Source organism: Oncorhynchus mykiss, chromosome 13 (assembly GCF_013265735.2).
Source record: "Oncorhynchus mykiss isolate Arlee chromosome 13, USDA_OmykA_1.1, whole genome shotgun sequence".
Taxonomy (NCBI): Eukaryota; Metazoa; Chordata; class Actinopteri; order Salmoniformes; family Salmonidae; genus Oncorhynchus; species Oncorhynchus mykiss.
This window is the reverse complement of record NC_048577.1, coordinates 38,512,864-38,530,056: the sequence shown is the minus strand read 5'-3', so window position 1 is coordinate 38,530,056 and position 17,193 is coordinate 38,512,864. Positions and strand designations below refer to the sequence as shown.

Genomic DNA, 17,193 nt, shown 5'->3' with positions numbered 1-17,193 from the left:
AGAAAGCATACAGCGATTTCACTGTAAAGTCTAAATTGTTTAGTCAGCCACCAGTATTTAGTCAGCCACCAATTGTGCAAGTTCTCCCACTTAAAAAGATGAGAGGACTGTAATTTTCAAAAAAAAATCCAGAAAATCACATTGTAGGATTTTTTATGATTTTATTTGCAAATTATGGTGGAAAATAAGTATTTGGTCACCTACAAACAAGCAAGATGTCTGGCTCTCACAGACCTGTAACTTCTTCTTTAAGAGGCTTAAGAGGCTCCTCTGTACTGCACTCGTTACCTGTATTAATGGCACCTGTTTGAACTTGTTATCAGTATAAAAGACACCTGTCCACAACCTCAAACAGTCACACTCCAAACTCCACTATGGCCAAGACCAAAGAGCTGTCAAAGGACACCAGAAACTAAATTGTAGACCTGCACCAGGCTGGGAAGACTGAATCTGCAATAGGTAAGCAGCTTGGTTTGAAGAAATCAACTGTGGGAGCAATTATTAGGAAATGGAAGACATACAAGACCACTGATAATCTCCCTCGATCTGGGGCTCCACACATGATCTCACCCCGTGGGGTCAAAATGATCACAAGAACAGTGAGCAAAAATCCCAGAACCACACGGGGGGACCTAGTGAATGACCTGCAGAGAGCTGGGACCAAAGTAACAAAGCCTACCATCAGTAACACACTACGCCGCCAGGGACTCAAATCCTGCAGTGCCAGACGTGTCCCCCTGCTTAAGCCAGTACATGTCCAGGCCCATCTGAAGTTTGCTAGAGAGCATTTGGATGATCCAGAAGAAGATTGGGAGAATATCATATGGTCAGATGAAACCAAAATATAACTTTTTGGTAAAAACTCAACTCGAAGTGTCTGGAGGACAAAGAATGCTGAGTTGCATCCAAAGAACACCATACCTACTGTGAAAAGCATGGGGTGGAAACATCATGCTTTGGGGCTGTTTTTCTGCAAAGGGACCAGGACGACTCATCCGTGTAAAGGAAAGAATGAATGGGGCCATGTATCGTGAGATTTTGAGTGAAAACCTCCTTCCACCAGCAAGGGCATTGAATATGAAACGTGGCTGGGTCTTTCAGCATGACAATGAGCCCAAACACACCGCCCGGGCAACGAAGGAGTGGCTTCGTAAGAAGCATTTCAAGGTCCTGGAGTGGCCTAGCCAGTCTCCAGATCTCAACCCCATTATAAATCTTTGGAGGGAGGTGAAAGTCTGTGTTGCCCAGCAACAGCCCCAAAACATCACTGCTCTAGAGGAGATCTGCAGTGAGGAATGGGGCAAAATACCAGCAACAGTGTGTGAAAACCTTGTGAAGACTTACAGAAAACGTTTGACCTCTGTCATTGTCAACAAAGGGTATATAACAAAGGATTGAGAAACTTTTGTTATTGACCAAATACTTATTTTCCACCATAATTTGCAAATACATTTATTAAAAATCCTACAATGTGATTTTCTGCATTTTTTTTCTCATTTTTCTCTTTCTTCATAGTTGAAGTGTACCTATGATGAAAATTACAGGCCTCTCATCTTTTTAAGTGGGAGAACTTGCACAATTGGTGGCTGACTAAATACTTTTTTGCCCCACTGTATATATATTATATTAATTGAATAGTGAAAATATCCATCCCTAGTCTGTGTACATGGAATCCTTTTTGGAAGGGGAGAAAACAAATCCATTCTTCCATTAATTATAGAAACAGTAACCAAAGTAGTGGGTGGTTTTGTAACAGAGACCCACTGTGGAGCCAAAGTGAATCTTAACTGTCATATGCACTTTGTGTTGTGTGTTTAATAATCTGCCAATAAAGATTTGGGAGGATGAGGAAACGGCTCCTTCAGCTTTAATTTAGAAGAGCTTTGTGTTGTGGGTTCAGCCCCCAGACCACCCAAACAAGTAAACAGTTTAGTCTGTTTCCTATTTGTTTAGTACTTCTCAGGTCATGGCATCATTGTCTACACAGCCAGGAGTCTCAAGGCGCTGAAATGGAAGTCGTTCTGCTCATCTAGGGACGCACAGACGGACACACAGACAGCAAAATGTAGACAGTCACATAGATGATCAAAGCGGAAATAGGAAAGCAAACGCAGAGAAAAATGGCCTCGTGGCAGGAGAAGGAAGGAAGGACAGACAGACGGAGAGATATTAAAAAGGGCCGATATCTTCTGCTCATGATCTTAGTCAGTGTTTTCCTGTTCGTCTGTTGACCACATGGAAAAAGAGGCCTCGGCTCTTCACGGATCCACCCAAATAAATGCAATGAGTCAGTTTAATGTATTGCGCTGCGTTCAAGGACACCTTTTTCAGAATCCAACCATCTGCTTTGTGCAGTTTATGTTCAGCATTGTGGAGGTGTGAAAACACAGCCTTAAAAAAAAAATCCACTACAAATCTGCCTGGAAACAAAGCCTATTCTCTCATGTATAGATGAGACCATCATTGTAAATAAGAATTTGTTCTTAACTGACTTGCCTAGTTAAATTAAGTTAAAATAAATAAAAAAATATCTATAATAATTACTATTTAAGTAATCCTCTGGAATTTGACTGTTAGGCCAGATACTTGTATAAGCATGCAGTCTCAGAGGAGTCATGAGAAAGGGAAGAACAACATGAGAGCAGAGCGAAGAACTCCCACGCATACAGAAAACTGAAAAATGTGGAGGATGCCCAAGAGAGAGAGACATTAAAAGCTTCCAAATCCCCAATAAAGAGTTAATTTATATGGGAGAGCTTGTGAAATCCAAGCATGAGCTTCTTTGCTGACTCAATTGTGGAATCTTCCTGTTTTTGTCACTGTAACACTGGGCTTCGCCAACTCCTGTTTTTACTTCCCCTGAGTTGGATCAGTTCAGAGCCATCTTGTTGGATTCAACTGAAATCACTGCAGAGCGGCGCACAAAAGCATGGAGACTTGATGAGCATGTGGGCTGCATGACAATTACTCTCTCCGTGTGTGTGTGTGTGTGTGTGTGTGTGTGTGTGTGTGTGTGTGTGTGGTGAGAGCGCGAGCAAAGTGGGATTAGAGCAGTGAGTAAAAATGCCCCGTGCGGTATGTCAATTCAGTTTAATGCAACATGAATGACAGGCAGTGTAAATTTATGGTCCAACTGTCAAGAAACCTGAGAGAATCTTGATGCATTTTTTAAATCTTTTTTTCTGAAGTCTTGCACAAAGCTCATGATTTGAGGGAGTCCTCACAGTCACATGCCCATCCTCTCTCACTCCTGTTACGTTTTGGCTGCGTAACTTGAGGTTGTTGAGATTAAAGGAGTTGTTGCTGCTTGCCTAATTTAAGATGATGGAAAACCCAGGCAATAGCCTAGGAAGCAGAACTGCCTTTCATGTAAATCCGTTTTTAGGCTTGACATTGAGTATGCGATACCATCTCTCTGGTTTGTCTTCAGCCTACTGTAAACGCACTGTGCTGGTCGATGACAGGGAGATGGAACTCAGATATGTCATTTCTGGCATTGTCATTTTGAACACCCAAACGTAAAGCACTTAAAAAGTCATGTTACAAGCTCAAACTATCAGGGCTAGAAGTCGACCGATTAATCGGAATGGCCGATTAATTAGGGCCGATTTCAAGTTTACATAACAATTGGAAATCTGTATTTTTGGACACTGATTTGGCCTAATTCAATTTTTTTTTATTTAAAATGTATTTAACTAGGCAAGTCAGTTAAGAACACATTATTATTTTCAATGGCGGCCTAGGAACGGTGGGTTAACTGCCTTGTTCAGGGACAGAACGACAGATTTTCACCTTGTCAGCTCGTGGGATCCAATCTTGCAACCTTACAGTTAACTAGTCCAACGCTATAACCACCTGCCTCTCGTTGCACTCCACGAGGAGACTGCCTGTTACGCGAATGCAGTAAGCCAAGGTAAGTTGCTAGCTAGCATTAAACTTATCTTATAAAAAAACCAATCAATCAATCATAATCACTAGTTAACTACATATGGTTGATGATATTACTAGTTTATCTAGCGTGTCCTGCTTTGCATATAATCTGACTGAGCATACATGTATCTGACTGAGCGGTGGAAGGCAGCAGCAGGATCGTAAGCATTCATTCAAACAGCACCTTCGTGCATTTTGCCAGCAGCTCTTTGTTGTGCCTCAAGCATTGCGCTATTTATGACTTCAAGCCTATCAACTCCCGAGATGAGGCTGGTGTCGCCGATGTGAAATGGCTAGCTAGTTAGCGTGGTGCGCGCTAATAGCGTTTCAACCGTCACTCGCTCTGAGACTTGGGAGTGGTTGTTCCCCTTACTCTGCATGGGTAACGCTGCTTCGAGGTTGGCTGTTGTCGTTGTGTTCCTGGTTCGAGCCCAGGGAGGAGTGAGGAGAGGGACGGAAGCTATACTGTTACCCTGGCAATACTAAAGTGCCTATAAGAACATCCAATAGTCAAAGGTTAACCTCTAGTGACACCCGTGAACGGGACCGGTGTCATTATCTGACACTAATTAGCATAACGCAACGGACATACATCTTCCTAGAAAATATTCCTATTCATGTAAATCACAAGTGAAATATATTGGAACACAGCTTAGCCTTTTGTTAATCACCCTGTCATCTCAGATTTTCAAAATATGCTTTACAGCCAAAGCTAGACAAGCATTTGTGTAAGTTTATCGATAGCCTAGCATAGCATTATGCCTTGCTAGCAGCAGGCAACCTTGTCACAAATCAGAAAATAAATCAAATTAAATAGTTTACCTTTGAACTTCGGATGTTTTCACTCACGAGACTCCCAGGTAGATAGCCAAAGTAAAAAAAATTCCCAAAATAATATTTTTGTAGGCGAAATAGCCCTGTTTGTTCTTCACGTTTGGCTGAGAAATCGACCGGAAATTGCGGTCACGACAACACCGAAAAATATTCCAAATTAGCTCCATAATATCGACAGAAACATGGCAAACGTTGTTTATAATCAATCCTCAAGGTGTTTTTCAAATATCTATTCGATAATATATCAACCGGGACAATTGGTTTCTCAGTAGAAGCGATTGGAATAATGGCTACCTCTGTATTTTACGCAATAATTTATCTTGGAGCATCAGGCTCAATGAAGCCGCCTACGGGTATTCTTCAACATAAATGCGTAAAACTACGTCACAATGCTGTAGACACCTTGGGGAATACGTAGAAAGCGTAATCTGGTTGATAGGGCATTCACAGCTCAATAGGCACGCATCGGAACGCAGGGCTTTCAAAAGATGAGTCACTTCCGGATTGGATATTTCTCAGGCTTTCGCCTGTAACATCAGTTCTGTTATACTCATACTCTTCTGTAGACTATATTTTTACAGTTTTGGAAACTTTCGAGTGTTTTCTATCCTAAGCTGTCAATTATATGCATATTCTAGCATCTTGTCCTGACAAAATATCCTGTTTAATTTGGGAACATTATTTATTTATTTATTTGAGGCTAATTGATTTTATTTATGTATTATATTAAGTTAAAATAAGTGTTCATTCAGTATTGTTGTAATTGTCATTATTACAAATAAAAAATGGCAGATTAATCGGTATCGGCTTTTTTTGGTCCTCCAATAATCGGTATCGGCTTTTTTTGGTCCTCCAATAATCGGTATCGGCGTTGAAAAATCATAATCGGTCGACCTCTAATCAGGGCGGTCGAAGAGAACACTAAACCAACAAACTAGTGGGGCTGTTGTGTATTTAATCCCTGTCTGTTTTTCCTGTTTGAAGTTTCCACCACAGTTTACCAGTCCCCAGAGGGAGATGTGCTTTGTTTGCCCTGATCACAAACCCATAGCTCCAGCTCACCTTTCCATCCTTCAGAGTATGAGAGGAAGAGATTGCCCTAGTTAGCAGCAGATCAGGAAATTGCCAATCCCATCCACTCATTGGATGCAGGGTGAAGAGGAGTGGACTGGCTCCCATTTTAACAGGAGGTGTTTCCCTGGTCAACATGCCATTTGATTTAATCCCCTCTGACGTCAGATGCTCTTGTGTAAAGAGGACTGGGAGAGGGACTGGGGATGTTATGTCACAGGCATGAAGGGGGGTGGTTAAAATCTATAGATTTTATGCAGGGGGTGATTTAAAAGTCTTTCTCCAGGTTTGTTCTGAGGTAGTTTACCTTGCCTTATGTCTATAATGATTGACTCTGCTTCTTTCTCTCCTCCCTGAGGTAATTGTCGTATTGTACAGCTTTAACTTTGCTCAAAAGTGGTTGCCATGGCAATGTCATAAGTCATTGATGGTGCGTCAATGTGATATCACTGTTGCTGTGGCTGAATTGTAGAATTCAGTTCGACTCTGTGTTTAGAGATATTCTCCTCATCCGTCCTTGAAGATTCTCTACTTCAACTGAGACATTATGTTGAGTAAGCCTAGTGTCTGTTGATGTAGCCTAGATATTGCTGCAGCCTTAAATGCATGACACTCAAACTTCTCTTTTGAAATGTTCAAGGTTTTGTTCAGCACCATTGGTGCTGAACAAGCTAGATGTTTATCAATGCCAGAGGAACCCTTTGTTTGGCCTTACCCCAGATTCACACCCTATACAGATCATCCTGGCAGATGTACTGCCTTGCAGGAATGATGGGAACTCTGCTACGGCTGCAGGAAACCATGTAACCATAGCCTTAGGAAGATCAACTGAACGTACCTGCTGTTAACATACTGTAGGATAATGACAGTGAAGCTTTGAAATCCTGCAATACAATGTTAAAAGCCAGTCTGTTTGACCAGAACGTCTCTCTTGATACATTGCCCTCAGACCTTCCATCTTGCTTGTACAGTCCCTCCAACTGCCGTATAATGATGTCATCATGATATCGGCCTATTTGCTTTAGTTTATAGCGCTGAAGGACTCTCTGTATGGAGCCTGTCCTCCATCTGATGTCACGTGTGTGAACTGTAAATGGACTGTCCTTCACATGGAACTCTCCTCCAGTTTGCATGTGTTCAGCTGAGAGTGACCATATGGTCAATAGGCTATTGTTTGGGCTGGCTGTGTGGCTCGGCAGTCTCTCAGTTAGCAGGGAGGCAGGGATTGTGACGCCTATTCAACTGCTCACAATGGGACGGAATTAAAGAATATTGATTATTTTATTTATGTTAATATTGTAAATCTCCAAAGTAAGCTTTGGCAATATGTGCATTTTTACGTCATGCCGATAAAGCAAATTGAATTGAGAGAGAGATATAGTGACCCCTGGTGGTGAGGTATTTGTTTCCCAAAGGGGAAAGAGGTTAAAAGTAGTGACAACTCCTCCTTAGACAAGGATACCCCCTGATATCATTCTCATTATTGATTCAAATAATTACCCCCCACACATGTATTGAGCAACAGTCTCACTCTCACCAGGTCTTCAGTTCCTTACGAGTTTCTTGGGTTGCATTCTAATCTAAAGGACAACACAGACTTCTAAAAGCCTACTGGTAGTAGTTTTTAGTAGGTAGCTAATATTTGGAATGTTAATGTAAGTAATTAGATATTCAGCGTTGGATATTGCCACCTCTAATGCATTTGATTCCACTTGTTTATAGGTTAGCTCATTGGTCCCCATGCCTGTCTTGACCAGTGGTTCCCAACCTTTTTTGGCTACGGTACCACCATCTGAATTTTGCTCTGCCCAGAGTACCCCTGAAGTATCCCCTCATGTGCATTTTACCAGTAGACCTATGGTCTCACGAGTCTTCTCAAGTACCCCCTGTGGATAGAGCAAGTACCCCCAGGGCTCCTGGTAATCCTGGTTGGGAACCACTGGTCTAGCACTAGCTGGGAGGCAGTAGGTCTTTGTGATTGCCAGGGCGGCTCCCCCTATAATCTCCGGCCTCCATGAATGGGCAAGGGTTGATCTCCTGTGTCAGTACAGCCTTTGTCAGCTCTATGGTGGGGCTCTGGGCATTGCTGACCCATTCCTCTTGGTTGCTATGGATTCTGTATAGAGAGGCTTTCTGCTGGAGCTCAATGCTGCCTGTTCAGTGGCATCTATCCCTGGCAGGAGTTGACGCAGGGTTCACATGCCTACCCGCTTCGTCTGTCTGTCTGCCATGCTATGCCGACCTCTCTTCCTCCTCCTAACCGCTTTCTCTCCTCCCCTTTGTCTCCCTTCAGCGCCGGCATTGCTGTTGGTTTCTATGGGAACGGTGAGACCTGTGATGGAGTGAACAGGCTGACGTACTCCCTGCGCCACGCCAACCGCACGGTGGCAGGAGTGCAGAAACTGGTAATACTCAGAACTCTGATTGAAACAATGACACCCCAGCAAAATCTCTACTGTCACAGCCATAACATGGGCTGGGTCCACCATTCACAGTCATCATACTGTTGGTCACTATAAGGAGCAGTGATTCCCCTGCTAACCCCACGTAGATACGATATAATAAACACTATTGATTTTGTCTATCCCCATAAGGAGTGGGTTGTTTGTGACTTTGGGTGTCCCTCCCTGTGCCTACTACCTAGGTATCAGACGGCACGGGCTCCCTGAAGCAGACGGTGGATGGCAGTCTGGGGCAGCTGGAGGGCCAGTACGCCAAGCACACAGACTATCTGTCTATCATCCAGAAGCTGCAGGGCCAGCTGGACGAGCTGGTGAGGCAGATGGTGGAGATCCCCTTCTGGGGCAACAGAGAAATCTCCCTGGAGGAGCTGGCCGTCAACATCGAGCTCTACGACTGGTACAGGTGAGAGATGGACAGACTTGGGAGGCTCAATATATGACATCTCAGGACATACAATTTCTATTGTTCACCAAAATAGTTACCAGAACTGGGGCCTGTTTGTTTTAGAACATCGTTTGTCTATTTTAGATGAATGTAGTTGGAGTTTGTTTTCCTGTCTTATTGTATTATACATTGTTTGTATTTCACGTTGGGGATGAGGGAGTTTTTATTATTAGCTGCTTTTGCTGCTGCCTCATTTACATACAGGAGCTCACAGCAACCTGGGTTTAATGGAGTGTGAACAGAACTACACAGCTTCCACTCTGAGAGGAATCCTGCACTATAGGATTAGCAATTTACGCAACCAGTACGTCATCCCTCATAGATGTATGTTTATGCTGGTGTCGTGCTGCAGAATTCCACTGCTAGGCCTTTTAGAGAGAGAATCATCTCAGTTGATACTCAGAAAAAGCTAATATGAACCATATCAGAGCTCTGATTTTTCTGAGAAAACCCTTCGAATGAACCACGTAGTGGGAGGAGACACTGGATGAAACACACAACACAGTCCTCCCTCCTGTAACTCGTGTTAACAACCCTGCAGTGTAAGATAGTTTATATATCCTCAGTACATTTCACAGTTAGATAGTTAATCTCTCTCCTGGTGAGGCCAGCCAGCCAGCCAGTCAGTGATGGTTGGATCTGTATGAATGTAGTTAACGGAGACGGCTGCAGTCAACTGTGGAAACGCCTTTACAGTTAAATCAGTCTGATTCAGCAGCCGGCCCTCCCTGCTACTTCCTCTCGACATCTCAAACACTTCCTCCCTCAGCATCTCGCAGGGGAAGTGGTCTTCAGATCACATGTTTTTGTTTGATGTATGTTTGAAGCCATCCCCATGTTTGTATCCTTTTGATTTCTTTAGCAGTACCGATGTAATTTGTACACTGGTCATAGATCATTTTTTCTTGCTGTACTGTGCTGCGTTTGTCAGCAGGTGTTGGGGTTTCTTCAGTCAGTCTGTCTATAGTTCCGTTGTGTTTGTGGTTGAGTGTTGGTTTCGTGACTGTTGTTGTTTCCCACCTCAGGTGGCTGGGCTACTTAGGCCTGCTGCTTTTCAACATCCTCATCTGCCTGCTGGTGCTGTTTGGCCTCATTCGCAACTCCAAGGGAACACTTATTGGGTGAGTCCTACCATGTGAGGGAGTGAACCAAAAAGAACTGTGGGGAGCGGGACCATATTCTGCTAGGCCATATATTTATAGCAATTGTCATGCTATTGAATTATTTAAATAAAATGAAAGCCTCCAATGTGTCAGAGGTTTTATCTCATGTATCACTTTGTACGCCCGTTGCAAATTACGTTTGACTGTACGCTGAATAACCTTGTCATTGCGATTATGTGAGACGAATTCACGCTTCATAAAGTGTCAGCCAGTCACAGTCCATTTGGCACGTGCTTTAAAACTAACCTCTCAGAAAACTCTGCAGGACCGTATGTTAGATCCTTTTTGAAAGGCATCAAGGACACAAGCTCAGCGCTGCCTGCCCTCCTCTTCAGTCCCTCCCCTTCTATTTCATTTAATGATCTGTGACTGTGGATACAGTGGGGTCAGTTTGGGTGGCTCATTGTCATGTGAGTCAGTTCCAGAGCATTGGGCTTCATGGTTACCCCAGCCAGGTCCCCCTCTCCTATCCCTCCTATGTCCTTTCATCTCACACATCCTCAGTGAATCAGACCCAGGTCATCCTCAAGCCCTGCCCAGAGACCAATGAAGGGGTACTTCCTCTGACATAATTAACCCTAACTCTCCTTGTGAGATGAGGGAAACATTATCCCAAGTCCCTGTGGGTGTTTAGGGTTGAAATCAAGGTTTCCTTTTTTATAGCTCAACATTAAACCCACCAGCATTTTATTTAGATCAGTCAAAATGTGTAATAGCCTTCGTTTGGGGTTAAGGCTAAGCAACTCCCAGTCTCATGGAATGAAGGCCTGTATGATAGAACAGGTATTTCAATTGTTATTCCATGCTAAAATGTGGCCTTAATGGAAGGCCAACATTATGATCAAACAGCCACAGTAGGCCACAAGTAGCCCACTTGGCCACAAGTAGCCCACTTTTTTTTGCGGCATTGAGAACATTTTTGTCTCCTTGGTGCAAACTTGAATGTTTTGAAAATTCTGTGCAACTTCCAGTGCGTTTTTACTGTGTGAACTGAGGCTGTACCCAGTTTTTTGGTTAATTTTAACAGTGGCCAAGTGGGCTACTTGTGGGCTACTTGTGGCCTACTGTGGCTGTTTGATCATAATATTGGCCTACCATTAAAAAGAACTATGGAGAAAATGTGTCCAAAAACATTTTAGCATGGAATAACAATTGAAATACCTGTTCTATCATACAGGCCTACATTCCACTTTTGAAAACATGCAGGGCTTGACATTAACCTGTTTTGGTTACTTGTCCTTCAGACAAGGAGGTGACTGAAACTGTTGTTGTATTGTGTTTGATGCAAAAGGCCACTTTACAAAATAAAATGGATTATTATTCCCATAACATTATTATTGTTATTATTTCAGAGGATCAGACAAATATGTATGCTACCCTCTGCAATATTGCCTACTTAGCTTATTCAAGCCTGTCTTAAAATACAATATTGAAGACTTGCTTTTCAAAGAGTGCTAGAAATGTACACATTTTGTGAAGGCTGGGAATTGCCAAGGACCTCACGATACAATGTTTCATGGTTAGGTGCCTATGTGATATGTATTGCGATTCTCACGATTCTATATGTATTAGTGATTCGATACTGTCATTTTATTGCGTTCAGAACATATTGCTCACAAGGGAGAGCCATGAGAAAATGAGTTTTGAACAGTCATGGAAATAAAAGTGCATAAAACAAATGGGCTCCCTGTTAATAAAGAAGATGGAGAATCAGCTATGAAGGACAAGTACTGGAGTTGTGCAGGTACAGCCAACTAGCGCAAAAAGAATAATTGCGATTGTCAAAACGATACGAAATATCATAAATAATATATCGGTTATGTAACTCTTATTGATTTTTTTTTTTTTTTTTTCCCCCCATCAATAGTTTTGTGCTCTTGTAGGAAACAATCACTCCTTCATTGCTTACCAAAAATGTGCTACAGTATAATTTGGCAAAAAAACTCACTAACTATCAAAGTATAGGCCTATGAACAAATGTGCTAGAGCTATCCCCAAAGGGGGAAAAAAAATAAAAAATTATTATAAACTTTGTTGCCCGAGAGTCGTCTGTTCTTTCGACCAATCTATTGGTCAGAATATTTAAACATGTATTTTTCATAAATAGACACATCCTATGTGTGTTAATCAAATCAACGATATGCACTGAGCTTGTCTGATGCTTTAAGCACACTGTTTCATTAAATAATTAAGACACACAAATGACTAGAGGGAGTCCGACCGCAATTGATTTGATTGTGCCAGACTTGCTGCTCTAACATCAACAGAGTTTATCGATCTGTCCATGTTGTTGAAGATGCAACATAATTACAACCATTTCTGACTGAAAAGTTCTGTTACCTAAATCCCTAATTTGTTTCGGAAAAACATTCCCTACTTGCTTGACCCTTGCTCTTAACGTGACACGTGTATGCATCGGATGCATGTGACCAATAGGGCCTAACCTATAGCATATCATAATTACATCAATCAATTAGTTATAACAAACTCCGAACACCGTAACACGTGACAGCAAAAGGGATGCAGAGGACGTGACAAATAAGCTTGAAACAGGAATGTTTACTGGTTGCTCAGGAGGTAAAGGGGAAGTCAGATGTGTGGAATAAATGTGACTAGTTGTGGAAAATACTAGAGATCAAGAAAAAGAAGGTAAGGAGCAAGCACTGAGTGCTTTTATTTAATTTTTTAACTCAAATGCTTGATTGCATTTCAAATAATTAATGACCTGTATGCTGTGCGATGACATGAACAGCTGAATGATTGATTGATTGATTGATACAGTACTGTAGCCTATTTAACTATTGAAATATAGTCCTAAGTAAGTTACGGTATTAAGACTAAACAGGAGGTGCTCTTAGGCAAGCATTCTAATGACATTACTTATTATTATTATTATTATTATAATGATGATCATAATAGTAATAATAACAGGGAGATCAAGAAAAGGGATGGTTGTTATTATTATGATTATAAATGTGATTTTCCTGACAATTTGGAACTGTGTAAACACTAAATAAATGATAAATAATACCAGAGAGGCTGTTCTAACGGAAAAAAATATGTAAAGACTTTATTACAGCATAGCAAAGATTAAAAAACAGCCGGATCTGTGAAATTGTTTATCCGACTTGTTGTGGTTGCGTGAGGCTTGGTGCTAACGGAATCAGTAGGCTATTAAGCAAACACTCAAACAGGCAACAGAAACAGGATCTGTCTTATTTATGTGTGTGTGTATATATATATATATATATATATATATATATAAATCATCCATATATATATATTATTTATATATATATATATATATATATATATATATATATATATATATATATATATATATATATATATATATATATATATATATATATATATATATATATATATATATATATATATATATATATATGGATGATTTATAAAGCCTTTAACATTTAGGGCTATTGATTATAGACCTAATTAAGTTTCCTCTCTCCTCACTTTTCTTAGTCAATTAAGGCAAGAGCTGTTTTCTCGTCTCCAGACTCTGCTGCTGCCTCCCACATATGCTGGCTAACTTTGCTATTATGCACATAGCAACAGGGTTTAGGAAAAGCACCAATTCAACAGCGTACTATTTCAGAACCACGGACAGCAACCACTATCCAACGCGGGAGAAAGAGCATTTGTTATAAAGTAATATTATTTTTATTAGTGTTGCATCATTGTTCTTAGGTAATATAACCATATACAATTTCAGTAGCACGTCTTAGTGATGGACTGTGCCATCCCCACTGATTCCACAATGGATTAGTCCACACAGACAGGTGCCAATCAGACAGATGTCTTGTAGACAATGATGATAAATAAAAACGAAAGACATCTCGAAAGAAATCCCGAAAATGTGAATGCGGATACATGCGATTCTTCACTTTGATCTCAAAAGTGCATCAACTTGAGGTCGCTGGTGCCTGTCAATGCAATAGAATCCTCCTCCGATGCGCTCTGCCTATAACAAAATCTCACTTTTTTTCCTGGTATGTTGCATTGAAAGGGACATATTATGTTGATTCGATCACAATTCCCACAGTAGAGGGAAACGTTGCAATTGTAAACTAACGGGGTGATTCTGTCGTAAAGTTGAGTGAAGTTGAATCTCGTGCTCCTCTGTGCGGGCTGGTATGTCTTCTGGGCAGCAGTCCTGTTCTAACCTCTGTCCTCCCTCTCTCTGTCTCCTTCCCCAGAGTGTGTCTTCTTGGCATCCTGGCTCTGGTTATCAGCTGGGCCTCCCTGGGTCTGGAGTTGGCTGTGTCTGCCGTGAGTGTCTCCATGGGAACATGGCTCTATATCTCTATGTTGAGGCTTGGAACCCAGAGCTCAGTCCAAGTAGTGTGGGAGTTAGAACCTGTACAACCCTTTACCTGAGTCACTGCAGTGGGCCAGCTGACACTGAACAAAAAATAATGTTTGGCATGAGGTACTATTATCAGTATGATTCATGGAGTTAGGTTTGTTAACACTTGCCAAGTTTATCTAGGGACAATTGCGAGGCAGACTAGCTACTACAATTTATAGCTGGTACAGTGTGTCGTTCATTGTGCGCGGCATGCCTTTATCAAATATTTAGGACCCAGTGGGATCTGTCTTTATGCAAATCCCCCTCCCACACCATTTCAAATGGATAATTCCCTCCCCTGCATATGAATCAGAGATGACCCCCTGCCTCGTCTTCCTTCCGGGACACAATGGTGCATGTGATCTTTATTATCTCCTAATGGAATCCTCCAGTGAGACTGATTATCCTACAAACTGAGCATTCTCATTATTCTAACTACTGTGTTGTTGGGGAATGTCCTGTTGTGCTTTCTGACTGTTTGGTTTTTCCTACCGTGTGACTGTGTTTTACTCCCTCTCTGCAGACCTCCAGTGACTTCTGCGTTGCTCCAGACATGTTCGTCACCCAAATGACCGAACAGTATGGAGTGCTCAATAAAGGTATAGATTCATTAAGAGGAATCGCCAGTGTCTTAGATTTGTCACGTTTATTGTTTATTTTATTTTATTTTATTTTTTTTATTTCACCTTTATTTAACCAGGTAGGCTAGTTGAGAACAAGTTCTCATTTGCAACTGCGACCTGGCCAAGATAAGGCATAGCAGTGTGAACAGACAACACAGAGTTACACATGGAGTAAACAATTAACAAGTCAATAACACAGTAGAAAAAAGGGGAGTCTATATATACATTGTGTGCAAAAGGCATGAGAAGGTAGGCAAATAATTACAATTATGCAGATTAACACTGGAGTGATAAATGATCAGATGGTTATGTAAAGGTAGAGATAGAGATATTGGTGTGCAAAAGAGCAGAAAAATAAATAAATAAAAACAGTATGGGGATGAGGTAGGTGAAAATGGGTGGGCTATTTACCAATAGACTATGTACAGCTGCAGCGATCGGTTAGCTGCTCAGATAGCAGATGTTTGAAGTTGGTGAGGGAGATAAAAGTCTCCAACTTCAGCGATTTTTGCAATTCGTTCCAATCACAGGCAGCAGAGAACTGGAACGAAAGGCGGCCAAATGAGGTGTTGGCTTTAGGGATGATCAGTGAGATACACCTGCTGGAGCGCGTGCTACGGATGGGTGTTGCCATCGTAACCAGTGAACTGAGATAAGGCGGAGCTTTACCTAGCATGGACTTGTAGATGACCTGGAGCCAGTGGGTCTGGCGACGAATATGTAGCGAGGGCCAGCCGACTAGAGCATACAAGTCGCAGTGGTGGGTGGTATAAGGTGCTTTAGTGACAAAACGGATGGCACTGTGATAAACTGCATCCAGTTTGCTGAGTAGAGTGTTGGAAGCAATTTTGTAGATGACATCGCCGAAGTCGAGGATCGGTAGGATAGTCAGTTTTACTAGGGTAAGTTTGGCGGCGTGAGTGAAGGAGGCTTTGTTGCGGAATAGAAAGCCGACTCTTGATTTGATTTTCGATTGGAGATGTTTGATATGGGTCTGGAAGGAGAGTTTAGAGTCTAGCCAGACACCTAGGTACTTATAGATGTCCACATATTCAAGGTCGGAACCATCCAGGGTGGTGATGCTGGTCAGGCGTGCGGGTGCAGGCAGCGAACGGTTGAAAAGCATGCATTTGGTTTTACTAGCGTTTAAGAGCAGTTGGAGGCCACGGAAGGAGTGCTGTATGGCATTGAAGCTCGTTTGGAGGTTAGATAGCACAGTGTCCAAGGACGGGCCGGAAGTATATAGAATGGTGTCGTCTGCGTAGAGGTGGATCAGGGAATCGCCCGCAGCATGAGAAACATCATTGATATATACAGAGAAAAGAGTCGGCCCGAGAATTGAACCCTGTGGCACCCCCATAGAGACTGCCAGAGGACCGGACAGCATGCCCTCCGATTTGACACACTGAACTCTGTCTGCAAAGTAATTGGTGAACCAGGCAAGGCAGTCATCCGAAAAACCGAGGCTACTGAGTCTGCCGATAAGAATACGGTGATTGACAGAGTCGAAAGCCTTGGCAAGGTCTATGAAGACGGCTGCACAGTACTGTCTTTTATCGATGGCGGTTATGATATCGTTTAGTACCTTGAGCGTGGCTGAGGTACACCCGTGACCGGCTCGGAAACCAGATTGCACAGCGGAGAAGGTACGGTGGGATTCAAGATGGTCAGTGATCTGTTTGTTGACTTGGCTTTCGAAGACCTTAGATAGGCAGGGCAGGATGGATATTGGTCTGTAACAGTTTGGGTCCAGGGTGTCGCCCCCTTTGAAGAGGGGGATGACTGCGGCAGCTTTCCAATCCTTGGGGATCTCAGACGATATGAAAGAGAGGTTGAACAGGCTGGTAATAGGGGTTGCGACAATGGCGGCGGATAGTTTCAGGAATAGAGGGTCCAGATTGTCAAGCCCAGCTGATTTGTACGGGTCCAGGTTTTGCAGCTCTTTCAGAACATCTGCTATCTGGATTTGGGTAAAGGAGAACCTGGAGAGGCTTGGGCGAGTAGCTGCGGGGGGGGGGGGAGCTGTTGGACGAGGTTGGAGTAGCCAGGCGGAAGGCATGGCCAGCCGTTGAGAAATGCTTGTTGAAGTTTTCGATAATCATGGATTTATCGGTGGTGACCGTGTTACCTAGCCTCAGTGCAGTGGGCAGCTGGGAGGAGGTGCTCTTGTTCTCCATGGACTTCACAGTGTCCCAGAACTTTTTGGAGTTGGAGCTACAGGATGCAAACTTCTGCCTGAAGAAGTTGGCTTTAGCTTTCCTGACTGACTGTGTGTATTGGTTCCTGACTT

At 42.5% G+C, this 17,193-nt stretch overlaps 1 protein-coding gene across 2 annotated transcripts in view; it reads left to right on the top strand.

Moving 5' to 3' along the window:
- The window catches only part of LOC110486297 (protein tweety homolog 3), a 61,689-nt gene that overhangs the window by 21,750 nt on the left and 22,746 nt on the right, over positions 1-17,193 (top strand). For both annotated transcript variants that reach the window (XM_021557779.2, XM_021557780.2), the window contains exons 3-7: positions 8,129-8,240; positions 8,480-8,700; positions 9,768-9,863; positions 14,129-14,201; positions 14,804-14,879. In XM_021557779.2, the coding sequence (XP_021413454.2) occupies positions 8,129-8,240; positions 8,480-8,700; positions 9,768-9,863; positions 14,129-14,201; positions 14,804-14,879 (578 nt within the window). The remainder of the gene's footprint in view (positions 1-8,128; positions 8,241-8,479; positions 8,701-9,767; positions 9,864-14,128; positions 14,202-14,803; positions 14,880-17,193) is intronic.